The 26,457-nt window shown below is 35.6% G+C and overlaps 2 protein-coding genes across 10 annotated transcripts in view; both read right to left on the reverse strand.

The window, feature by feature from the left end:
* LOC113495669 (spectrin beta chain) overlaps positions 1 to 18,312 on the reverse strand; it is a 50,982-nt gene extending 32,670 nt beyond the window's left edge. For 6 of the 8 annotated variants that reach the window (XM_026874531.1, XM_026874528.1, XM_026874529.1 and 3 more), the window contains exon 1: positions 17,989 to 18,311. The gene's annotated coding sequence lies outside the window, so the exon portion shown is untranslated. Of the gene's footprint in view, positions 1 to 10,059; positions 10,212 to 17,988 lie in introns of those variants that run through there. The other 2 variants (XM_026874523.1, XM_026874524.1) reach the window with 2 other exon arrangements.
* A 1,594-nt stretch (positions 18,313 to 19,906) lies between these two features.
* The window catches only part of LOC113496229, a 37,111-nt gene continuing 30,560 nt past the window's right edge, over positions 19,907 to 26,457 (reverse strand). Inside the window, exons 1-7 of one of the 2 annotated variants that reach the window (XM_026875394.1) lie at positions 25,271 to 26,415; positions 24,797 to 24,994; positions 24,339 to 24,519; positions 23,292 to 23,396; positions 22,582 to 22,754; positions 21,616 to 22,146; positions 19,907 to 21,394 (exon numbers count right to left, since the gene is read on the reverse strand). In XM_026875394.1, the coding sequence (XP_026731195.1) occupies positions 21,042 to 21,394; positions 21,616 to 22,146; positions 22,582 to 22,754; positions 23,292 to 23,396; positions 24,339 to 24,519; positions 24,797 to 24,983 (1,530 nt within the window). In that variant the 5' untranslated portion in view covers positions 24,984 to 24,994; positions 25,271 to 26,415 and the 3' untranslated portion in view covers positions 19,907 to 21,041. Of the gene's footprint in view, positions 21,395 to 21,615; positions 22,147 to 22,581; positions 22,755 to 23,291; positions 23,397 to 24,338; positions 24,520 to 24,796; positions 24,995 to 25,270; positions 26,416 to 26,457 lie in introns of those variants that run through there. The other variant, XM_026875393.1, reaches the window with a different exon arrangement.

Here is a 26,457-nt window from a genome sequence, read left to right on the forward strand (position 1 = left end):
GCGACGTCCGTCATACATTCATAAGTGGACAAACCGCTTTGGGCGGCGGATATCCTATCCAAATTCCTGCGCCGGATAGGAATGGCGTGCTAAAACACTGGATTCTTTTTCTTTTGGAAGTAGGATAGTTTTTATTATAACCACCTGCTTCATTAGGATAGTAAATTTTCCCGGAACTGAGAAAGATGACTTTGTATTCGTGTACTTTAAACACTATTAATTTTACTATAATACCTCTACTCATTTATTAAATAACGGCGTATAATTATTTCTGTTAATCAACATAATTGTTAAACATTAATAGCTACGACAAACAGTCATAATTTACTTGTTAAACTTTCCTTTCCGTTAATTAATTATAATTATCTATCAAGACAATAAAGAGGGCCTCATAATTTCACCTTTCACACCTCTTTACTATTGCTTCAACTGACTAAAACATTTTGAGATATAAGAAAACTCTTCTACAAATTATCTGTAAGATATACAAGGAAGTAAATATTTTTTACCACGTGTTCGATCAGACTTCGTTCATATTACGTAACGATTTTGTGAAGTGAAATAAACAAATTTCAGATGGCTAGTACCGAAAAAAATTGACCACCCCATACAAATCAGTGATTTTTTCTCTAGTTGTTTAATTCATGCGCATAAATATATTTAATACATAACTGTAAATAATACAAGAAAGTATTACGTATATCCTACTAACAACATTACACGATTTTATGTTTACGCATATTATGTAAAGAGTTATATGAGCGAGAACCGTTAGTGTGCTAGAAACTAACGAACAAGCCGATGTGACAGTCTCTAGCAAAAGAGAACTGATATGAATTAAACATACGAAGTTCAACAAAAACTAACGATGGTTACTCGAATGGAAAGCTAAACCGGAGTTGGTATTTAAGTTATCGGGGTAATTAAACTCAGCATTCCGGTAAATAAATAACAGATTGAACAAGAGAAAAAGTTCTAATCTCCCAGTGAGAACAATGCACTTCAAATCGGTGTCAACAGTCAGTATTACAATTGTACCAAAAACGCTATGCGTAACTCATTCATAAATTATGTGCATTCATTTTCATTTCCCATTCTACAACCGCAGGAAGCGTTGCGATTTCTATCATTTCCATCCCGTTAGTACCTTCATGAAGTGGAACTTTAGATCGTTGGCAATAAAGTCTATTTTCAATCAGCTTAGAATAACTGTACATTTTTATGTACGGATGTATTTACGGGCCGTCACAGTCACAGTAGGACGGTTGTGGATCGCGTACAACCTGCCACTTTGTGCTGCACTCTAACCACAGCGAGCACCCGATGCCTGTTTGTTTTTTTTAAATAAGCTTCGTTTTACTTACTCGTGGTTCTTTTTTTTTACTTTACTAGTTACCGATACACCGACCCTAATATCAATAACGCTCCAATATATGTATATTTGTAACATAAACAAGTGTTAAAAATCAAATCTCCAGTGACATGATTTCCAGTTTCCGATGTTCTGACATCATTCTGCTCTAAATTTGGAGCCATTAACAAAGCAAAAGTGGACGCTAGATGGACACAACAAAACACCGAAAAGCTGTTAACGTTTTAATTCCTCTTTACAACAAAATACCACGAGTTTTATAACTAACCTACATTAGTATAGTTACTGAATGTATGATTAACTTTACAAACGAAACAGAATTGTCAGGACACTTACAGAAAATGATTTATTTTCAGGTGAATTTCATGAATCTTATCGGAATAAACTGGGTCTTGGCCATGCGGCCTGGAACTGGTAGGAGCGGACGAACCATCTAACAGGCACTTCCCATGCTGGTGGCGGTGCGCGGACGAATCCATTAACCCAAATATAGAACCGCGCCCGAAGCCGAGTCGCGTGAGTTACACTACCAACTCCACTAACTAATGAATTACAATAATATATTTTTTCTACTGTAACCAGGTAGCAAATATGAGTATCAAAACGAAGCTTTTACAAACAGCAACGTCCACACATTCCTTGGACTAGAGTTGCACATATGCAGGACGCAATCGACACTCTTTTACCATGAGTAGTTTGCAAACCTGTATTTCTTTTAAGGTAACGTCATGTTTTGTAAAGCGCAGATATTTACAAGTATAAAAGGCACTGTGCTGAATTTACCAAAGATACGGCGGCTTAGGTTTAATACGTTTTGTTCGATGGTATTTAGTCCCGGTATATACGACTTCATTTTGTATTTACAAAGCATCAAAGCATATGCCACGCTCCGCCTGGCCATCGACGACCACACAGCTAATTAGCTGTCGTAATCAGAACGCTCCCTTGCGTGAAAATGTTCCCCTCCCAAGCGAGCCACAACCGCCTGTTATAAATAATAAACAATACCATCACTGACACGAAACATGACTGCGCCGCAAAAACAAAAGGATATCCGGTCTAAATATTACCTGGACCCGTTCCCAGTAGAGAAATTCCTAATTGTTCATCAGATTGCTAATTTGAAGCGATGAAATCGACATGCCATTCTAAAAATAACAACTATTCATTTGTGTTGTTGAAACCATTGAGATTGAATGTTGAAGAGAACTGAAAACATCGCGTGAAAAGTAGACAATACAATATATACAGCACGTTGCCGTGATAGAGCTTTTATCGATCCCCCGGGACTGGGATTGCCCGTGCATTAGCAGTGTAGCAATTCACTCACACGTCACTGACCGGACATAGGAAAGTACGTTTCTTTATATAAATCGGCAAAACGAAAACTGGTACTTATTAATAGAACTTACTGTTTAGAGATTTTCAGAACGTTTGAATCGAGGCCAGTGATTTCAGTGTTTTACGCTCCAGTCATCACGTTTATGTCCCAAATATTAAATATTACGACAAGCAATAGATAGATAGTTCGTAAATAGGGCAGTCTATTCTATTTATTAAGACGCCAATTGTACAATTTAGTGTGATAAAATTTGGTCATTATTATGGTTGCACCATCACCTTGGTAAGATAGGAGTCAATGAGTCTAGCGCGTGGGAGTCGCCACTGAACTTTGTAGAGTAGGATGCGGCTCATTTGTTACCAACCACGACGCCCGGTATATTATAATACCAGCTCATTACAATGTCAGCTCTACCCCTGCACCATATGGTACTCATAGCTTGGGAAAGAGCGAGAGAGCGCGAAACATAAACACGAATAAGTTTTTTAGAGAGAATTTGATATCCCTTCTATTAAAAAGGTTTCATGAAAATGACCTGCCAAACATGATAACGTAGCATGTTACTCAAATAACCAGCTCAAGGTTTGCTGGAAAGTACAAATGTTACGTTAAACTAAATATAGTCATAAAAGCTGTAAACGAGGAAAGTAAATGGAAGATTTAAGAGATTCTATGACGTAATTTATGTAAATGCATAATATACAAGAAGTAAAAACTCTTTAAGAAATCGGTACTTAAGCTATAATAGTCATTGTTATAAATAAACTTATTAGCATCAATATTTAGTCTGTAATATACAGCTACACCGAATCACCTTTATACATATCAAAGAAGTGTGGATGACGGTCAAAATCTTTATATCTGACGTAGTGAATGTATTATTGGCAATGAGGCAGTCCTCCTAAATAAAATGATTCGCATAGACATGTGTTAAGTTTGCAGGTCAATTTGGCTACAGCATACAATCATAGATGGTAATGGTATGACATAAGCGCAGTGACGTCACCTCGGGCGTCGGCAACTGCGGCGAAGGCCGGCCCTGTTGTTTGTGCGCGACCGACCGGTTTTATGGCAACACATGCACTGCACGCTACCATCCAATCCACCTCTACGAGTGTTACACGCGATAAGTCTACGGCACAATACACTCAAACCGCCGTGAGAAAAAAAAACAGTCAAGTATTTACTTTTATAACATGCTTATAAAGCACACTGGTGTGTGTTATATTGCTCGAATAATTCTCAGAGATTCGGTGATGAGGGTTTTTTTTACTTTTGTATCACCAAGTAGCGCAGTCTGCATTTGCCACGCCTACATGCAAGACGCTAGCCTCGCTGGAGCGATGACGCTATCGCCTATTTAGGTCAATATAACTCGAAGCGATCATAAAAATTATACTCAGACGACAGAATCCACGACTTGGGCTGTAATCCTTGATGTATTCAGTATGAATGATTCTTGGATATAAAAGAGAACAACAAGCTGTAAATTGTTCTTAATGAGGCATTATTTTATTTTCCTGACGTAATCACATCCTTCGAAGAGAAAAATGTAATGTAATGGTAATTCTTGAAACAAAAATATAAGAGTGAACTTTGATATTGCCTGGATACCCACGGTTTGATAAGCTGCCAAAAACCATAATCTTTTATTTATTATACGTAATGTTTATAAGGTAGTACTAGGAATGCCAGTATCATAAATAACAAAAAATCTATGGTTGTCGATATTAAACAATCAATATTTAATTTAACAAATGGACGGTTAGTTTTACCTCGGGCAAACATTCAAGTATCAGGTTACGAGCTATTCTGTCAACTAAAATAACAAACCATTACAACACTACACACGAGAACACATAATAATATGGATAACGGCACATCGAATATTAATTTTGTATCCTTATCTTGTTTTAATCAATTTAACTTCATAATCCAAAGTAAATTAGGTCTGCTTATCATTATCGAGAATTGCAATAATAGCCGCATCAGAATCGACGGCACATATATTCTGAGAAAAGAAAATAGGTAACTATTGTATGGTAGCCGTTCGTGTTTATAACGCACTATGAATTATTCACAAGCCATGAGTTAGCGATGAAATTCTTTGTGCAAATGCACATGAACACACTTTCCATAATATTCATACTAGCGGTACATATAGTATTGGAGAAATCAGTATTCAACTCAAAACGTCATAAAGGTCTTCATTGGTCTGTCCAGGAGTTTTTTGAAAGATGTAGCCCGTTGGTAATAAAATAGATTATTATCTGCATTTAATTGTCAAAAGTTGTGGTAAAGTTGCCGCGGTAAAATACTGTTACTTTGGTTTTATCTCTGTCTTATTGTACAACGGGGTATTAGGCTTAGTGGTACTCTGATTAATTAGAATTTTCATGCCATGAACTGTTACGATGTTCAAGCATAAGCAGCCTTATAGTTATTTGTCTTAAAACCAATGAACATGTAAAGAGATTGTAGGTCAAGCTTAATTTGAAGCTCACATTACTGAGAAGCAAGTTGAAAGCCGGGACTGTGAATACTTCCATTGTATTAACCGCAGTCTGAACAAAATAAAACTTTTGTTTGCTTATGCCAACTGCTAGTCTGGTATGACCTCGACGCGATATTAAAATTTGTGCTGAGTGAAGCAACGCAATAACCTCGCGTTGAAACAACACAATGCACCATAAAGTATCGAATACATTCAACTGTTAGGACGATGAATTTGTTGGCCGATTAGTTTTATAGTTGCATGCCCAATGTAATCTTTCACCTTGACATTATGTCTTTTCTGTCATCAAACAACACTTATCTCTACTATCTTCCGTACCGTTACCGCTGTGCATACATTGTAGACACTGCCCTCAGATTATCTAGTTCCCATGAAACAGAACCAAGATAGGTTAAGGATAAGGTTTGTATAAAATTGCAGTCATTGTTTCCAATTTAGTAATATGACATCACATATTCACAGTCCATTCATGACAACATTATAATGTATCCGAAGAGCACAGAGCTTAGTGAACAATCCGACATGATTGCATCAAATTGATGTTCAACAGCCGGCAGATTGTTCCGGTGAATTAACCGCTCTATTCAATTTTCATGACATTTCGATGTTTTAGTGTGCGTAAACGAACGGTTGTTTTATGACAAGAATATGCGTGATTCCACTACCAACTGCAATTACGCACTTAATTCCGAATGATTTATTAATGAAATGAAAGTAGTTTAGAATAAACGGACTTGTTAAAAAAAAAGAATTGTACTAGTTTCAACAACAAACGATGAGAAACGAGGATGTAGAAGAAGTACAAAAAATGATTCACGTTTCGAAGAACGCTTTCTCTGTACGGAAGGGCACGAGCTGGCGCGAAAGCATCTTATTGATGTTTATAACCCTCTACAATAAGTAAACTATCAGTATAATTAAACAAAGCTGGTACGACTTTTTAACGTAATAATAAACAGAAATTAGAAAGCTGCCAAGATTTCAAAATCTCTAACCACAGATTGGCAAGCAGACAATTAAGCACGTAGCTATACTTAAACTGGTTTTACTGAAGAATTCATATCAGTCTAAGACGATCTCAGAATTCTACCAGCTTTTTCGTGTACCCCAGCAACAGATGTGTTTATTATTATGTAGGTAATTTATACAATTTGATCTGTACAAATCGATATATTGTGGTAAACAGCCGCAAATCGATTATGTTAATCTGCTCGTTATCGATCCAATCATCAATATGCAAGATACATAAATTCGATTGTTGCAATATAGAAAATATGATCTTATAAATGAATCTTACGCAGCTCTTTGGTTGAGCACATGCAATACATACGTGTGCTGTTGTGTATGTTCAGAAAGCGGTTGTTACGTGAGTCGGCGAGTGCAAGACATGGACTGGATTCGAGGTCGACGACCCCGGTAGAGCGGGACTCAGGACTCTACTGCCGGAATATTAAGCGCGGACTTCAATTGCTTTAACGTCTTACTTTTAAAAATATAAAACCCTTATCCTTTAGGACTTAATTAAGATTAAATTTTACAGTATTTTAGGGAAATTTAAGAATTAAATACCAGAAGGCTATTTTGCTATATTCAAACTTTCCTTATCGCTAACTATAATTGGAGTTAATCACGTAATAATGTGTCGTGGACCTTGGTTAAAAAGCTGACAACCATCAAGCAGGAAATACTCGAAAATAACGAAATGTTATGTAAGAAAGTAGATGATAGAAACCTCATACATACTTCAAAAGTAATAAACTTGAAATCGCGCCGAATCAAATAATAAACAAAGAATCGAGTACAATGACGGACTGTTGACAGAAATAGTAGAAAGCTTGTGGTAGCGTGGCCCTTTGTTAGTACCATTAACGCTTTTTGTGCTGTGAAAGGGCCCCTGACTTTGACCGTTGCCGTTGTAATTTCGTTTTAGATACCATCGAATGGAACGGGGAAATATTTCAAACTGAGCTGTTCTCGAAGTTCAAAACAAGCTTAAAACTCTTAGCTAAATCGGTCTCTAACTTGCAGTTATCTTGAAAAGCAAATAAATGGAGGAATTCCGTGTCAATTGCACTCTAGTTTAAATTCCATGAACAGAAATAGGTGATTAATTTATTGTATTTTAACGACAGTGGTTTTAGGTGAATGGTATTTAATTACCGCATTTTTCCTTACCGTTTTTGTAGTTGTTAACTTTTATTTTGTGGCCTTATGTGATAAAATCTTCTGCAACTCAAGGAGACGAGGCATACTCTTTTTCCAAAACTGTTTAGTATTACTGACCTTTCAAAAATTATGAAAGAACTAGAGAAATATCTTTAATACATATTTCTTAAGTGTTTCACGATTATCAGAGCTACCTTTGTCCAGTATTTCACGGCTCGATTCTCTACGTACTGGCCATAACTATCTAAATTTAGATTTCTATAAAAAGTACTGCTGGATTCTTGAGAAACCGTAACTCTGCATTCAGGAAACTTTGTAGCCATAGTTCATAATGTTGATTATCGACATAAATGATCACTTCTTATTTAAAACTCATTGACTGTCTTTATTATTGACTCACATTATTTCTATCACGTTCAAGGTTCAATTATGTCATCCGAAGACTTACCTGTAAACAAAAAAATATAATTATAGCTTAGTATGAATAGTAAATAAAGTATTGCGATAAGTTGAAGTATAGAATATGTAAATTTTATACAATCTCATTTGAATACTAAAGTAAGATAGTATGTCATTATTTTATCAGCTTCAAGTGCATTACTGATAAAAATAAGTGTTTTTTGATGCAAAATACACGTACACAGAGGAAACATGGCGTCTAATAAAATGCTTAACTTTGTGTTTGTAGAGCTTCATGATACATTTTCGAGTTATTAATACCCTAGTTCAAATAATTAGTTCCACCATTATGACATCAAGATGGTATGCTTTTGGGTCAATTGAAGGGTCACATGACAAGCTAGGGGAGAGATAACTGTCTACGCCAGTCTTGCCTCAATAAAACTACAAATAAACCATCTTCATATCCTCGGAAACCGGTAATGAAGTCTTACGCAATCTGCTACAGGTTTTAATCAAGTTATTTAACTGAATAACTATAATAATTTTGCTAGACTTTGTCAGTTGCGTATTATTTAAATATTTTGAAATAGAATATTAGGAAAAAAAAACAAAATCTAACCGAAAAAAGTAATGGATCTATTCCTGAGTCTCGTAAAGCTTCCACGATCGGTATAAAATATTAACTAGTTCAAAACGTTGTATGGTACAAAAACCCACGGTTTATGCTAATCAGATAACGTAAGATTCACTTTTATAAAGTGCGCGAAGAAATATACATTTTGCGGCGAGGTGAGCTATCATCGTACTGAGTTAGATGTCTGCCACCCACGACTCGGGCAACTAAACATTAGAGCTGACGAAAAATTCAATGAGATCCATCGGAATACAAAAATATGCGGATGAATGGTCACAGTGTAAGCAGGTCGAAGATGACCTCATCTATTATTTTTTGTCATTAACAAATGCAGTCTACTGCGCTACGAGCTCATTATCATGGCGAGCATGCTTCTGACTCTGAGTCATTGCGGTCACTACTAGAAAACTAAGCTATCTGTGTCGCTACAAAACAAAAGGGCGTGGCTTTAAATCTCAAGCAGCCTTATCATATTTTACTTTAAATTCTTTGGACCACAGAGCTCTAACACAGAAAGGTTTGACTTTGAGATAAGTATGACATCATAACAAACACAGTAAATTAATGGCCTAATGTATGATATCATACGATGTAACACAGTGTCCGGTGCTCGTTGTAGCGCTAGATCTAATCTGTTAGGAGTGCGTTTCAAGGACGTTGGAAGATCCAAATATGATTCAAGATACATAGAGTTTTGAGATGAAGCGTCACAAAAAAATAATAATTGAATCATGGCATATTAAGTTTTGCGAAAATGGTTGCCAAAACCGATAAATTAAAAAGATATCTAACTCGAAAAATGATAGTAGATAGAGATTAGTACATCGGGACGTTATGACTGTAACATTAACCAGTATCGGACAGTTGATCAGTACGTCTGCGCGAGTGACCTCGATGACGGCAGGGGGCGGGGCGCGCGGCTCTGCAAATAACGACAGATTTCTGTACGCACCCGGCAAATTCCGTCTGGAGAATCCGTCAAGATAAAACAACTTCCAAGACTGATGCATGCATGGCATCAAAGTACAGGTCAAAAGGCAAAGAGACTAATTAACACTCAGGGATACAATTACTGAAGCACTACTTGGCGAGACTAAAAGACATGGAAATTAAATAGGTCATAGAATACTAGTTTGCAGAAAAGATCCAGACTGGATGTAGCTTTGTGGATACGTGCTAATGTTTTGAAATTTTCCTTTGGAATAACCCAAATGTAGAACAGCCTTTTCTCGACGTTTATTGCGTTTAAAAAATAAACACCGATCTCTCTCCATTCCTAATCTCAATTCTATTGGGCTTAATAACGAGAAAAACAATAAAAAATAACAATATCACTTATCACATTGGCTGCAAATGTATTGATATCTATCCGGGTTATCGATAAAAACAAATACGGAGCTATGTCTGTAGATTATGTTATTACAAAACGTCCGTATGCTTACTTACAGGTATTAAAATCGATAACGTTTAATTTAAAACTCAAAATATAAAATCGGCAACGGTGACATCACTACGTAAACCTCACTATTGATCTTTGTACAAGTAACACAGACACTAAACACCGGAAACCTGTAGCCCTAAATGAAACGGTGGCCTCATTCATAGAAATTTGCAAATCATATACATACCGATAGCTAGCGAGGACTATCTCATCTCCGTACGTTAATCCAAACGTATAAATCCACTACACTGAGGTTCTATAAAATTCTAAAGGTACGAACACACGAGCACAAAACTTAGAACGGCACAGCACACAAGCGCGTCGCGGCACCAACTCGACAGAGTGAGCTGTGGGCCGGAATATCGATCGGACTCCTGGCGCCGGCGGGCCGCATATCCCTAGTGCACGCACGCCCCTCCCCGCCAGCTCGCCACCCCTGTGTAATACACCCTTTATAGCGGGGTATTAACATTTCTTATATTATTATTATAATCCCATTGATGAGAGGTTTCAACTAGCAAAACTAAGACATTGGCTGTTGCGTTCACAGTTCCTTAAAGTTTTACTATGATATATTTTAGAATTAGGCATGTTTTTGTTTTTGGGTATATGTATGTCAAGAAGTCGTGAACATTAGAACACCCCTCTCACTCCCACCGAGTGGCAGACCGACCTTGCGGGACGCGCCACGCAAACCCGGTTACCCCCAGAGTAGACGACGACAGGGGAAATTTCTTAAAGAAATTAAGGTATGGTTGAAGGCTTGAGGATAATGAAGTTGAAATTAGAAAAGAAGGCCCTTGAAATATTACAGGAAGTTTATAATCTGGCCTACTCCAATTGCGTGATTATGACTGTGAAATAGGTATCTGACGCATTCACGTCTATACATTTTCAGTGATTTTAAATGAATATTAAGGTGAACAAAAATATTCTAGGGTCGCTTTTCGGTTACCCTTATTTAATTTAACTAGATTTTTAAAAGTCAGTTGAGCGAGCTCATCGAATCCACAATCAAATTTAATATTTTTGCATAGGTAACTGTCGGGATAAATAGACCAGCTATATTTCTTTATTTGTTGTTCCTTATTCTTGAAAGATATGGTGACAATCAGATTTTAGTTATATTCTATTTCTGTTTGTCCTTCGGGATGCGAAGACGCGAAGTAAACATTTGCGTTACTCGTTACAACACTCAAATAATTTTCTTACGTAACTTTGTTTTGGGTTCTGAGCTTTTGATTAAAGTTGTGGCAAAATCATCTTTGATCAGTTAAGTATAGGGAAGAGGTTCCGAGATAATTGTGTGTTACGTCCGCAAAAAATCCTCGTACCTACTCTGTACCAACATACTTTGTAAAACGGTAACTAAATCGATTAAGTTTGCTTTTCAGAGAATAAAGTATCATAAATGATGTGAATGGCATTGTAATATTTGTGTTAAGATACTACAATGTCGACGCTGATGTAACGAAGGACTCGCGGACGTGCCTTTAACTGAAAACTATTACAATCACGTTTTGCATACAAACACTGTTCAAGTTATATTCGGAAAGGGTGTTCACGAAACAAGATCCTCATAACATGTTCCTGTTTCTAAATGAGTCAGAGATGAAGAACTCCATACGTTTTGACTTTTAGGGATTTTTCTCAATCGTTGATAATTACTTAAATGAATTTAATTCAGGTAGGTAATTTAACAATGTTACCATCAGTTTCTCGTTGTTTAAGGATTTTTAAGTAACCAAAAGCAATACAAAACGAAGTTATTTATATGACAAACTGCCTGCAGACTGAGCATCTGGATGCAAGGACAAACATTTCCCAACAGCTGTGTATTAATTTGCATTATGAAAGATTCCTTTCATTCGCTATTCCACTGCAAATGATATAATTATTCATGTAACATATGGGTTTATTTGTAGTTCATTTTGTAGGTTCTGTTTAGAGAACTGCAAAATTTATGGGACTTGGTCGAAGCAGGATAATGACTACATAGCCAGAAATAAAGTGGAAGCTACATATCTTTGTAGGAAGTAGTCTTTGATGATTGTAGTTCTGTTGAATCACAAGGCTTGAGGCAATTTACCTCGCTTACAGAGCCATACTCTTCTACAAAGTCTTTTTGCAAATGCATTCCGTGGCTGAGGGTTTCCAGTTAATTACTGTTTGATCCTTTTTTTGTTTGACATCAAGCATGATATTAGTATTTACTTTGTTACTGGCTATTCTTCTCACTATTGACCTTGAAGATTAACACAATGGTTGATAATTGATAATAATATTTTAGTTTACAGTCTAGATGAACAAACACTGTTAGTTAATGAATATAATTTTCAGATGTTTTGCTTACTGGTTGAAGAAAAAAATTCTATACAATCCCTACCTTTTCAAAATACATTTATTATAATAATAATGACCTAGGTTACTTCAAAATTTGTTGCCCTGTTCTTTTGCAATTTTAGGTACAATTTAAAATATATCAATAATGCATTGTACTGCAAAATCTTAAAAAAAAAAACATTTTTCTGTCATGTTTGTCCTTTATTCATCATCATTATAGGGCAACACCACTTAACCCATTTAGACCTACCGTACCATATACGGTACACTTGTTATATTTTTTTTTTGCAGGTACTCGCATAATATTTTTAATATTATTTGGTATTTATGTCGAAAAGAAGAATAGTGCTCATCGGAAAAAATACGCCAGTGCAATTGAATGCTGATAATAGTGCAGATTTATTGAACAAGTTTCGTAAATTTATTTTTTCTGCGGAGACATGGCTTCCAACAGGTAAATATACTACAATTATATAATTTATACAAATAATTTCCATCTTTTTATAAAACTAAAATACTTCTTGTTTCATTGTGACATTTGAATATCCTAATTATTTATTTATTTTTTAGTTATTTAGACATGAATAATGGTGTACCCTATTTGGTACGGTAGGACTATATGCCATTTCAATTAACTTTTTTTTGCTTTTCAGACCATTATCCCTGAATGACATCTTATCTTTATTGGAAGAGGGGGATGTTGAGACAACCGAAGGTGAAAATGATGTATTCATACTTCCGCCTGATAATGCGAATGCAGAACTGACAGACGAGGACTCTGGAGACGAAGATCAGGTCAATGTCAATAATCTACCTCCCAGCTTGCTCAGAGCGGACGCAGAGCTACGTCAACCCGCTACAGTTAGTTTGGACAACATTGGGGATCCGGACACGAATGATGAGCCCCTTCATAAAGTTTTAAAAAAATATAACTGGAGGAAACGGGATTACGAAGGCTCACTATCATTATGGCGACCTGATTACCACGTCCCTCAGGAAAAATCACCACTAGAATGGTTTTCTTTGTTTTTTTCGGAGGATGTTTTTGATTTATTGACCACTGAGACGAACAGGTACATAGGAAGAAAAAACCTTGCTGCTGATATAAAAATAGAAGAGATGAAGTGTATGATTGGTGTTCTGTTAGTAAGTGGCTATTCCTCGGTAAATAGAAGACGAATGTATTGGGAGAACTCGCCTGACGTGAAGAATGAGCTCATTGCTAGTGCTTTATCGAGAGACCGCTTTTCTACATATTTTCAAATCTACATTGTATGGACAACCATCAGTTAGATTCTTCTGATAAATTTGCAAAAGTTCGGCCACTTATGAGCAAATTATCTGCCAAGTTTCTAGACCACTGTCCCCACAAAGAAAACCACAGTGTTGACGAAGCTATGGTGCCTTATTTTGGTCGACATGGATGTAAACAATTTATTCGTGGCAAACCCATACGGTATGGGTTCAAACTGTGGGTAGGAGCTACTGCGGGGGGCTATATAGCTTGGTTTGAGCCTTACCAAGGGGCCACTACAATTTTGAACGCCAGATATGCTGAATTAGGCCTTGGGGCTAGTGTAGTTTTGACATATTCAGATAAACTAATGAAACTTGAGCTTGGATCCAGATATCACTTATATATTGATAATTTTTTTACCGGGTTACCGTTGGTTGAAGAGTTAACAAAAGGAATATGGGTGTAACGGGCACTATAAGAGAAAATCGAACAGGAAAATGTCCTTTGATAGCTAATAAAGAAATGAAGAAGAAGGAAAGAGGAGAGTATGATTATCGTGTTAGTGACTCCATTATAATCTGTAAATGGCATGACAACAGCATTGTTACAGTTTGCTCAAATTCAACGGGGATATTACCGTGTCATAAGGCAGAGAGATACTCACAACAACTAAAAAAGAAAATTAGTGTATCTCAGCCTCACTTGATTCAGAAGTATAACCAAAATATGGGTGGTGTCGACTTATCTGATCAAAAATTTTCGTCAGTCAGAACTAGCATCCGGGGAAAAAAGTGGTACATGCCCCTTATTTTGCATTGTCTTGACATGTCAGTGCAAAATGCCTGGCTACTTTATAGATACAATGGTGGCAAACAAGATTTATTGTATTTAGACGTCGCATAGCTATATCCATAATTGAATCGAATAAGTCTCGAAGCAAGCCTGGACCTAGCCGACAATCATCTCTAACTATGGATTCCGATTTGATGACAAGGGTCATTATATAATAAAACAGCCCGATTAAAAACAGATGTGATGAGACAAGATGCATCATTATGTTGATTATGTTGATGCTTTTCTTTTTTTTTTTTTTTTTTTTTTTTTTTTTTTTTTTTTTTTTATTTTTTTTAATATTGCTAAACACTTTTTTCTTTTTTTATTTTTTTATTTATGTAATATTTGGCTTTTAGATTTTTTTTTTTTTTTTTTTTTTTTTTACTATAATTTTAGAAAAAAATAAAAAAAACAAAATGAGAAATGCATTCAGAGTTAATATCTTTCTTTAGATACTAGATTCTACTAAAGGAAAATCAGACCAACACCAGATATTCATATCAGCACAGAATAATTACTTGAGAGGAAAAAGTCTATGTGAGCACAGTAATCAATGTCTAATCATATTTTTATTCATTATTTGTGTATGGTACAGAGACCGGTTTCCTTATTGACATATTTAATCAGGAATATGACAAAAAGATTTTTACTTTTTAGTTAATAGGCAGATAATGTTTGTTTGCCTGTATCAGCTGTATATAGTGTGAAATTTTAATGCTAAGTAGATGCACCTCACAGGTACTTTCTATCAATTAAACGAAAGATTATAATTATCTACGAAAAGTATGTGCAAGTATTTTAATATTAATTTTGTGGGTATTGATGTAATTACATGTTCTTATCTTGGATGTGACTAGTCCATACAAAAAATTCCGAAATACAAAGATGAAATAGCTTGCAAAAAGTGAAATAACATTAGTAGTAATAAGCAAACAACCGACATAATCATAGAATCAATAGTAAATATTCCAATGCTTAGTAACACATACAGTCACGCCCCACTTGCATTACTGATAACATAATAGCTAAGCAAGATAAATAATTACTGTACACTCCACCAGTTTACTGGTTATGGGTTTAACTTCAAATGATTATGTAATTAATTGACCCTGTTCTGAGTAATGATTCATTTTAATCTACGAGTCTTAATGATCCTATTAAAAATTATTAATTTGCCATTTTATCATCACAGATTTTATAGATTAAAAAAATGTGAATGTAAAATATAGCAAACCATTCTGGGAAAGTGGGGTATTATAGAAACATAAGTTTTTCGAAATGTAAAATTTTAGGTAAAAGAATAGGGTTGGATATACGAGGGACTTCATTGACATATCTATGCTAATGATAAAACAGTGATGTTAGCTAGTTACCGTATTTGTACTTATCACCTTTCTAGTGGATGCCGTACTAATGAGACATTCAGATTGTATATCATAATGAGATATCATATTAATGCTTATGATATACAAGTTATAACAAGTTTTTTAATTAACCAGTCAGTACCTTTAGTATAGGCTACTTACAACTTGAGAATAGGTGTTATTCTGCCATAACTAGATGTTTAGTCTTACTATTTTAATCGTGGGCTTTGAAATTAAACTGGTGCACTACAAGGTGTAAAGCAATGTCTCTCTTTTAAATTTACATCTCTTGCTCCAGGTCCCTAAACCTTCTGGTCACCTTTTGTTACATATGGAGCCTTAATTGCCTTGGTACTTAATAAAATTATATTTTGAATTTATGAGGGTTGATGCATTTTAATATTACACTCTCTAATCACAAGTATGTCTTCGTGTCAATCAATCAAATCAAATCAATCAAAATTCATTTATTCAAATTAGGCTACTAAGTAGCACTTTTTGAAGGTCATTTACATTGGACAGCACCCAGTTTCGCCCACACTTCACCGCTTCCTAAGTGCTTTTGCTGTGAGAGAAGAAACGGCGCAACAAACTCCCCAGCAGCACGCTGTCATTCCGTTTACAAAAAATATTATAATTGTACAGAACAATAACAAAAATAAGTGTGCAGGTGCCATGCCAAACAAACAAAAGTTTGAGGTCGCTGTATATAAACCTATACGAAATTAAACTTTAAGTACTAAGGCCAAGGTCAGCAGACCGACCAGCCACCGCAAGCAGCACCCGTTCACGAGTATGACGCAAGGGTCAGCCATCACCTCCCTCGCCATATTAGAGGGAAGGAGGTGACCCGACCCAAGACGCCACCGCAGGCAGTGACGACTTAGGGAGCATGACGTATCTGCTGCCGGCTAATAAAATAAAATAAGACTGAAAGAAATACCCCAAACGTTGATTTACCTGGCATAGCCCTAAACACGGAGGCGGCATAAATTGCTACGTCATTCAATTTTATAATTAATAAATTATACATGTCAAAATTTATAATAAATAATATATACGTGCATGCGTATAATTATACTAAAAATAAAATAAAATAGGTAACACAATGTTACACACATAGAGTATGTCTATCAAATTACACAAGTGTGTAACGTCAGGTTTCTTATATATGAGGTAAGAAAGCTGTTTGTGTGTTTGTTGCTTAGCCAGCTTTCTTTTCATGCTTATTACTTTATGGCATCAAACCTTTTTGGTGTATATCTTACTTCACTTAGTTTAAATTGTTGATCTGAAATCTACAAGGCATAGTGAGTCAGCTTTGCATCACAAGATCAATTGATGATTACTTATTAATTATTTATAGAGTTGTATAGTGTATTTGTGGTTGTTTATGCAATTGTTTTTAAGCTGCTTCATTAAGTTAATGTTCTGTACACAGAAATTCATAAATTTAATAATTAACTGACTGTTCTATACTTGCAATAATGGTAAAATTAGTATGATGATGCAATGTGTTGCAATCATTTTAAAATGTACACATAAAAAAAAACTTTTTAGTTTTTCTTTTCATTTTACCAGTTAAATGAAACAGGGATTCTAAAAGTGTATGTCAAATTGACTCTCAACTTATTAGATAAGATACAATATTATATGTTTTATTAATTATTTGCTACCTATCTGTGTAATATTACTTAATGATAAAAGTGCAGATAGCATTTTTATCTGAATTAAAATAGCCAATGCTTTTTTTCAGGATTTTATGTACCTAATATTGTTAAAGGAAGTACAATTCCAATGTAGGTAAATCATTGTTTTTAAAAGCAAAAAGAGGGTTGATTGTAAATATTCCTGAGAATAAGGTGACACAAATTTTTTTATATACACTGTACCTAATGTGTTTTATAAATATAATCCTCGAAATAATTCTCGTAAAAAAGTAGACAAAAATAAAAATTAATTGTCATTATGAAACAACGGTTTACCGATAATACTGGTTTTGTAATGTTTTCGAGTATACAAACGGCAGCGTCTTAGCCGAATATAAGCGGTGATTCGTTCAAGGCGTTACCCACATGAAACGAGATACCGGGAACGAAACTACTCACTACTTTAGGCCAATTTAAAGCAATTACTGAAACAAAACGAGACGATTTTTTTAAATCAAAGATTACGTTACAGTCTTTATCAAGTATCTTTCGAAATACGTAACAAAAAGTGCAAATTACGAAAAGAAAGAGCAAAGTGCACTATTCCAAAATTTGGGCCAGTTGGAACATCAACCAAAGCTTTTTTAAAGAGAATCTAATCAGTTTTCTGAAATAACCAAACAACATACCTTATCTTAGGGATCCAAATATGCTTTTTAAGCTCGGTTATACACATAAATCGTCCGGCACACACAAAATATCACTTTGGATGCGGGACCGTAGCCAATCGTACCCAATACCGATTTAAACCCACAACACAAACACTTGACAAACAGTTTTTAAACCGACTTTCAAGATTAATAACATAACACCTGTGATATTATTTTTGTAATTAATCGCTATTCATGTAGATTTCGTTGGAATATCATCCGTGACTGCGAGTACGAACACGGCATCGAAGGCGAAGCGAAAGACCGTCCGCGAAAGCATCCACCTTCGCACCGCTCATCTCACAGATTAGTTAGATGTCAGACAGGGCAAACACAAAACTGAAAAAAAAACAAAATAACTTGGTCTCAAAGAGTACTTTTAGTTTTATTCTTTTTTAATTTATTTTATTTATAAAAAAAATACAAACTAAAATACATCTGAAAAGTCTTGCTTTTGTAAGGACTCTAATTTTTTCAAAAAAATATTTGTGCGTGTAAACGTAAAATAGATGGTAAAAACCATGTTGTTACTAAAAGTGAAGGGTTATGATTAGCTTTCTAAATCATAACTACTGCAGATTTGTATAGCTGTTAGTCCTTCATATTGTATTATATAAATAAAAAGTAAAAAAAAAACTTTTACATTTTTTTCAATTATGAATTTTAACAGTGTTAGTCCATCTGTTTTATACTTAGTCTTTGACTAGAATGACATCATCTACGAGTTTATCAAGTGACGTCCATTATTTCGTTAGGTATATACTCTTCGTCTATGGTTAGTAAATCAATACTAAAACGTTTTATACATAAAATAATGAAAAATAGTACTTCTTTTATGTTCATCAAAATAAAAAACGTTAAGTGGCAGGATATGTTTATGCAATCAAAAAGTAATGATTTCCGGCGTCACTATTGCCATAGACAATGGCACCAAGTGTACTGCGCAGTCTATGCTAAGTTCAATTTTATAGACTTCTCTCGACTTCAATCTTTTAGCTTTCTATTATTTACTTACTAATTTCTGGTGGTTTGGTCTGATTGAAATAAAATATATAACATTACATTAAAGCCAAAAAACAATCGATTCCTTGTATGGTCTTTGTCTGTGGTAACCCAGATATCCGCTTCTGTGTAAATTGGCGGTGGCGGGAAAAATGTCTTATGTCAGCTTATTAAAAAATAAAATAATAAATATAAAAAGGTAAAGGGGACATTTGTTTTGTGTATTCTTTCTATCCAATATCAAAGGTAAGTTGCATTTTTTCTATTCGTTTGAGTTATCTGCCTTTGAGTTAACCTGACAAGGGTATGTTAAATAGAGATGTATATCACCTACTCATCTATGTTTCAATAATAACTTCCTATTAGTTCTTATTCTTTTCGTGCAAGATTATAATTCAAATTAAGTATGTAAATAAACAGATAACTGATAAGTATGGGCAGACAGATACAGACTCACGGCTCGTGTAATGTGTACGTTGTGTACGGCTGTGTACGTTTTGTCTTTCGACGTGGTCTCTTGACGTCTTGTACTCTTTTACTTATAATATAACTAGCTGACGTTGCAAGCAAACGTTGTTTCGCAAATTAAGTATTTCTAGTTGTATGTATTTTTAATGCCACTAAATTAAAACAAAAAATAAAAATCGTCCAAAAAATAAAATATTTTTGTTTAGTGTGAGCAACCCTTATCACTTAGGGGTATGAAAAATAGATGTTAGTCGATTCTTAGACCTACTGAATAGGCATATAAAATTTGGTAAAAATCGGTTAGTCGGAGGAGTACGGTAAGTAACATACACGGGAATTTTAAATATTAGAAGATTAGCAACTTGTCTACTCGGCCTTTGTAATATTACTACGAGAAGACACGCAAGCAGTAAGAAATTAAACAAAATATGTTTCACTTATTTTATTACGAAATGTAAAAACGTATAAAATTTTGATTCAAACGTCCATGTTAAATACATCACAATAACACATTCATCGTTTCGAATGTTCTAAAAAATAGGACTAAATCTAAAATCTAATTTTCGAGGAAGCGCTAATGAGTTTTTCATTGTAAGAATTGTATCAATATAAAAAAATATAGGAGACATGGTCGAAAAATAATGAGATAATTAAATTACGTTACGTTACATACAATAGCGTTACTGTCGTTGAACAGTAATTTAAATATATTTTAAAATTTGGGTGAAAGAACTCTACAATACTACATTAATAATAATATGTATTGGCTTGGACCATTGGATAGATACAAAACCAATTAAAATCAAAAGCACCACCTCAAACGACAATAACCGTCGATCATAAAACTAAAACTAAAAATAAATAGCACATTACAAGCTATGAAGCTAGAAATAGACAAGCTTTGGGAGGTACTTTGAAGTACAGTCTTCAAACAATTAAGTACTAAAATACTTCACAAAGGCAAATATAAAATTTCCTTTTCTCGACTTTGGAGGGAAAGCCTCTTTTTTTATTAATTAAGGCGTAACTCATTGTGTGGGTAGGTTGAAAAATTAACAAATAAGTTTATTTTGATCGGAAAAAGTTCCTAGCTGTCTATCAACAAAGCTATTATGTGAAAATTAAGTTTTATAATAATTTATGGCCAAGTTGTCAAGATATACAACCGATGGGTATATAAGTTTGTTTGTCGTCTTATTTTTCAAGTAGTTGTTTCAATTCTGAAAAATATTCTGCTCTGTTTAAAAGAGGGAGTTCATGAATACCATTTTAAACAAGGCAAAATATAACTTTTTGACAGGAGAATAAAATAGTAGTTATAAAAGTTCATAAAATGGCCTCAACCTTCACAACCTTTTTAGGGTATCAAAATTAATGATTTGAACTTTCTATAAGGGTCGGTTACACTTCTCTATATAAATGAAAACAAGCTAAGGTCGTGTAGTATTTAAAATTTCCTCAGTGATAAACTGACCCTTTTTGAGATAAGTCTTTAATTTTCAGTTCTACTGTAGGTTCATATAACTTTAACTCGATGAAATGTCTCGTCGCCCGGTTTCTTGTCAAAATGCCCTAGAATATGGCCAATTATGGCTGGAGGAAGAATGGTGATCTAAATATGGACTATCAGTGAGAAGCAGTTTGCTACCACTTAGCCCCGAGCTCGAACTTTCACTCGAAGAGAACATACTCTTGCTACCGGTGTAGAAAGATAGCGATGTATGCAATGGTTCGCGTCCTAGGCGGCGTCTCGCTCGCACTAAGGAAATGAATGCTACTGCAATAGCGCACAGGAATATGATGCCTAGTACGCAAAACGCAAGGGCCATTTTTCCTGGTGACAAACAAATCGTTTTATCTCCCGGTGAGAATCCCCGAACGAAGGCGTCTTCTTCTGATTCTATTCTTCTTGAACCTAGAAAAGCGAAAAGTGTTTTAAAGTAGCAGAAGACTGAAAACCGTGGAGTGGGCAAAAAGTTTCAGTCCGAATTCAAGACTAAAATGGATAAAAAAATATGCACCTTGGATGAAAATCAATTCTATGGAGAAGAACTTACAACAAATTTTAGAGAATACTTGAATAGGGGAATTCTGGTATCTGACTCGGCTGATGGCTTAAAAAGTTAATTTGTGTACCTCTTATTGAAGCTTCATCTTCCAGCTCTATATTCGGCGCGTGAACCTCTATACTGTTATAAACTTCTAGTCTATCAATCACAATGCCCTTAGCGTCTTTGTCTAGCCGAGCCTTTCTGAGTAATCCGTCTCTGGTTTGCTGAGGTTTTTGAAGAGCTTTGCAATCAACCGGTGGGCATTGGCCTTTGCACAGCTCGATACCACAGGTTAAATGCAGTTTCGCTCTATCAGGGAATTTGAATGCAGCAAACGTCGTGATAGCATGTTGGTAGGTCATTATATTCTTGAACATGTTATCAGGATCGGACTTTTCCAGTTTGATGTTAGTCTTTTCGTTGATGTTTTTCTGCGTGTCAACTGGTTCTAAGTCTGAGAAGTCGATTTCGGCGCCTTTGTGTTTGTGGTGGTGTAGCGAGGGCTTGTTGAAGATGGTCTCGTCGATGGGGCAGCCGGCTTCGTCTAAAAGTTTCTGCGATGCCTCGCCTAAGCCGTCGTGGGCGACACAGTTTGTTACTCGGAGTCCAACGCCAACTAAAAATAAAATGAAAAGCATGAATTATTAAGCTTTTTTCAATCAACATTCGGGTGTTATTTATTTTGAGAACTATGTATGTATTTTACATGAGTTTATAGACTTAGTTTTATGCATAAAATCATAAATCTGAGAGTTCATCTTATATTGAGCAATTGTGGTATTGCTCGTGTCGTGTATAAGGCGTTACTTGAAATCTAAAGGAAAAAAAAAACCGTTAGCTAGCCCGTTAGGTACTTAAGAAGAGAAGCTGGTGAAGAACTTAATTGTGTGATGAGTGTAGCTACTTCCGTATTCATATTAGACAACATGAGTAATAGCTTCATGTCTATAGTTATGTCTATAGTCATATCTATAGTTTCTGTTTTTGTTAAGTTTTTATATAGCTGTAAATCTTTCAAACTGTAATAAATATGAATAAATGAGTGTATTACCAGGCAGCGTGCACTGTATGAGCAGTCTGGTGGGCTGCCCCACCTCGACGGTGGCGGGCTCGGGCGCGGGCGCGGCGGGCGCCAGCTCCATCCAGGCGCGCGCCGCCGCCACCAGCCACTCGCGTTGCTCTAGCTCTGCTGCGTTCGCAAACCCTTGACGGTTACGCCCGGTTCTGTAGTCAGAAACAAATTTACTTATTTGAGAACGGTTTATCCATACATATTACCCGGGATCTCGTCTTTCTAGTATCGGACGCAATCAGGTCGGACTCCATAATCATGAACTGACGCGGTAACGGGGGGTAACGAACTCACGCTATTATCTATAATAAGAAATAAATATATAATTTAGTAACAACAACGTTGTCGGGAAATTCCGATAAATACGCGTGAGTGAACCGTTGTATCATTTAGTTACGAATCATCCTCGGGAAAGTAACTATATAAAATTATAAAATTTGAAATGTGTATCTGTACATCAAAAATTTTACAAAGATGAGGTGTCTGTATTGCATGATATGTCGGTGTGCCTAGCTCACAAAGATAATTAACAATAAAACAACATTGATGTCTAGGCAAGTGAACATGTGAGGTACCTGTCGCTCAACAGTCGGTAAACATTAAAGGAAGCTATAAACAAGAACATTAGTTGCAGACATGTTCGAAGCCAATTTACATCATCGTACTTATACATTAACAAATTACTTTACCTAGCTTTCTTTGCCTCTCTCGTGGTCATTTCTCGTAATTTATTGTTGATTACCGTCTCTAGCGCCGAACTGTTAATGCGGACCGCACGAGGTTGTAATTTGCATCTGAAATTCAAAATAAGTACCTATTAGAAAGTAAGTATAATTAGTTACATACTCTTTGCTTTAATAAGAATTGAATAAATTTCTGATTTGGCACTTTGGAGCTTGAAGATAAATTTGGTTAACGATCGACAACTTTAGTTGGCTACTAGGCACTGATTGCGTGTAGGTAGCAGTCACAGACTATTACGAGCGGCTACTAAAACAATTGCCCCAAGCATAAAATAAATAAATCCTCGCAACTGGTCCTACATGCATATCCCTTAAACTATTAAGGTCGACGCACTCCTCATTCCTGCGTCGCATGCACTCGAATCAAAGCAAGCAGACCGGCAATATTCTAGAGTGGACATTTACTTGCTAATATGGAAGCAAGAGGGCCATTACAGAACTTGCAATTACTACCTAGCACTTGAGGCATCCTCAACGAAACAAGATTTTAAATGTCCTCACATCTACTATGTAGTTAAATACTTGGTCTTTGAATCTGGTTACGTAATATTAGAATATTATACGTCGTTCGCACTTAGGTTCACTTTTTTCACATCATTTACGGCAGCTATGCAGTCATAATGTTTGTAAAGAAATCAAAAGTGCTCACAGGCGGTTGAAAAGGATTGTGTGAATACCTACTGTATTCCGTTTTTGTAATTATCTTTTTCAGTGCTTTAGCGTAACACCTAGTAGTTGCTCGCAATTTTATTTCTTTAAAAGTTCGTGGAGAGTCAGCTTGACACAAACTTGTAAAAATACTTTTGTGTATAGTTGACAATGCTATATGGTGTGGCAAAATGCCATGTAGATATCAGATTTACATCCTAACAGCATATTGATGCTGCAGCACATTGATCATGCAAAGTATAAGCAAATAATATGTAGAACCATATTTTGACTTTGCCGCTGTTACTACATACTAATACATAGTGTGAAGCTGCTTCATCCCACCTGACTAAAAGTTCTTGGTCTGAGGACTGCTGCAGCTGCCTGTCCATCTGCACAATCAGCTCGACGTTATAATAGAGATCGTCCTCATCATCAGGCTCCTCCGCTGTGGTGTTCATAGTAGACGTTCTCACGCCGCAAGCGTTCGACGGGAGGTGTAGAGTTATCTTGTTCTGTAAACTTCCTGAAATATGGTAAATGATGTTTTGTTAGAAGTATAATATTTTAAGTGTGTTGGATTGAAAGTGATCGACATTATGTCATCACCGCAGTTAGGCTGAAAAACAAGTAGAGTGGACTGTCGTGGATCATATTATCTCCCTCCTAAGTAATAGAGTCAAAGTAAGAGGGTATTGGCAATAAAAATGGTAGAAAAAAGAGATGTAAAGTTATTCAATCGGTTTTTACTTGCGCGGAGCGACGCAATAAATTAAATTATGGTACTCAGATCAAAATCTTACCTTGAACTCTACACTCCCTCGAAAAGTCTTTACTAAAGATGAGACCCTTGAACGGCTGCGCCATTTCTATGTGAACAGTCATGGAAGCCTTGTCGCATACAGTGGACAAACTGACCACTCTGTTAGGCTGGACTTGTTGGCCGATGGTTAGTGACGTCAGCCACAGCAGCAATGTCGCACGCCACATCTTGGCGTGCCCTGAAACAGTACAGAAAAAAATACTAAGTAAATAAGATTTACGCTCTAAAAGTGTAAGTATGCTTAGTGAGATTAAAATTCAAGGATGACAAATGAGTCATTAACGGTTTATAAAAATAAAAAGTAAACTTCGCCGTCTCGTAAAAGGTGGCAACAATGTCGCGTATTACCATACAAACATTATTTCATAATAGCACATTAAACGCATAACACAGCCATTATACGCATGCAAGATATAATCGTATTATTCCGGTGAAAAATATGCGAGTAACTTACAGGATCCTTAACGTAGGTCATCGTAGTGTTTTATCACACAGGTATTTCTATTGCGTAATAAACTCAGGTTCATAGAACTTGTATCTAATGCACAGCGATCTAATAATAAAATACGAAGGTGTCCGAGGACTAGACACGCTAGGAGTGCGGTGCCAGTAGTGTATCTAGCCGGGTTGATCGACAATTTGCGGTCAATATCGCGGTTACGGCGGCGGATATGAAAGCAATTTGAGACAATCTATAGCTACTATAATTTATCCCTAACAACTATTACGAAATAGAGTTTGCGATTGTTAACAATTGAAGGATTGAAGGAGGAGGCATTTTAGACATGACTTTGTTGTTAATAGAGACTTCCTGTTAACTCGGCTACTAATTAGTATAAATTACATTTTATATTAGTTTTAAATGAGCAATCAGCAGACAAAATATCTGTTTTTCGTCTTTTGACATGAGATTTTCAAGTTCATGAGATTTTACTAAAAGTTCTATCTTTCATTTAGATCAATATTTTGACAAAGATTTTCTCAAATTCCAATTCATGTCACTTTAACTCTTAGCACTAGTGATTGTGAATTATTTACAAGGGCAGTCATATATAAGCGTCTTCGTTTCTCTCGTAGCTCGGCCGAGGGCGTTGAACGAGCTAAGACTCACCATAATCTGTGACAGTAACATATTGAAAGGGGCGCAAGTTGTATTTGAAAAAGCGTTGCATTGTACTTTACTACCGAAGCGTTTAACATACCATATGTTCTATTAATCTTCTAAATCTCAGAACATTTATATTGTTTAAAAATCTACAGTTATGTATCCGCTTTCTGTGAGCTATCTGCGATGGCACATTTAGATACAGGAACAATCGTTTACAAGACAATTAAATTATTTATGCGGGAGAATGAATTGGGTCTTATGATGTATGTCGACTGATTACGGACGATATAAAGAAATCTTACTTTCAACTGTCGTGCAGTGCTCAAATTAATTGTTTCAATTGATTTTCTTTCACTTTTTATTTGCGTGCTACTTGTTGCAAGCGTATCGATGACATGGTTTTCTTAATTCGTCAATCAATATTTTACCACATGGAAACTTCATACAATAATAATAATAATAATAATAATATCATGGGACAAGTCACACACGGTTATCTGATCCCAAGCTAAGCAGAGCTTGTGTTATGGTAA

The sequence above is a fragment of the Trichoplusia ni genome, chromosome 7, assembly GCF_003590095.1.
Source record: "Trichoplusia ni isolate ovarian cell line Hi5 chromosome 7, tn1, whole genome shotgun sequence".
Classification (NCBI taxonomy): Eukaryota; Metazoa; Arthropoda; class Insecta; order Lepidoptera; family Noctuidae; genus Trichoplusia; species Trichoplusia ni.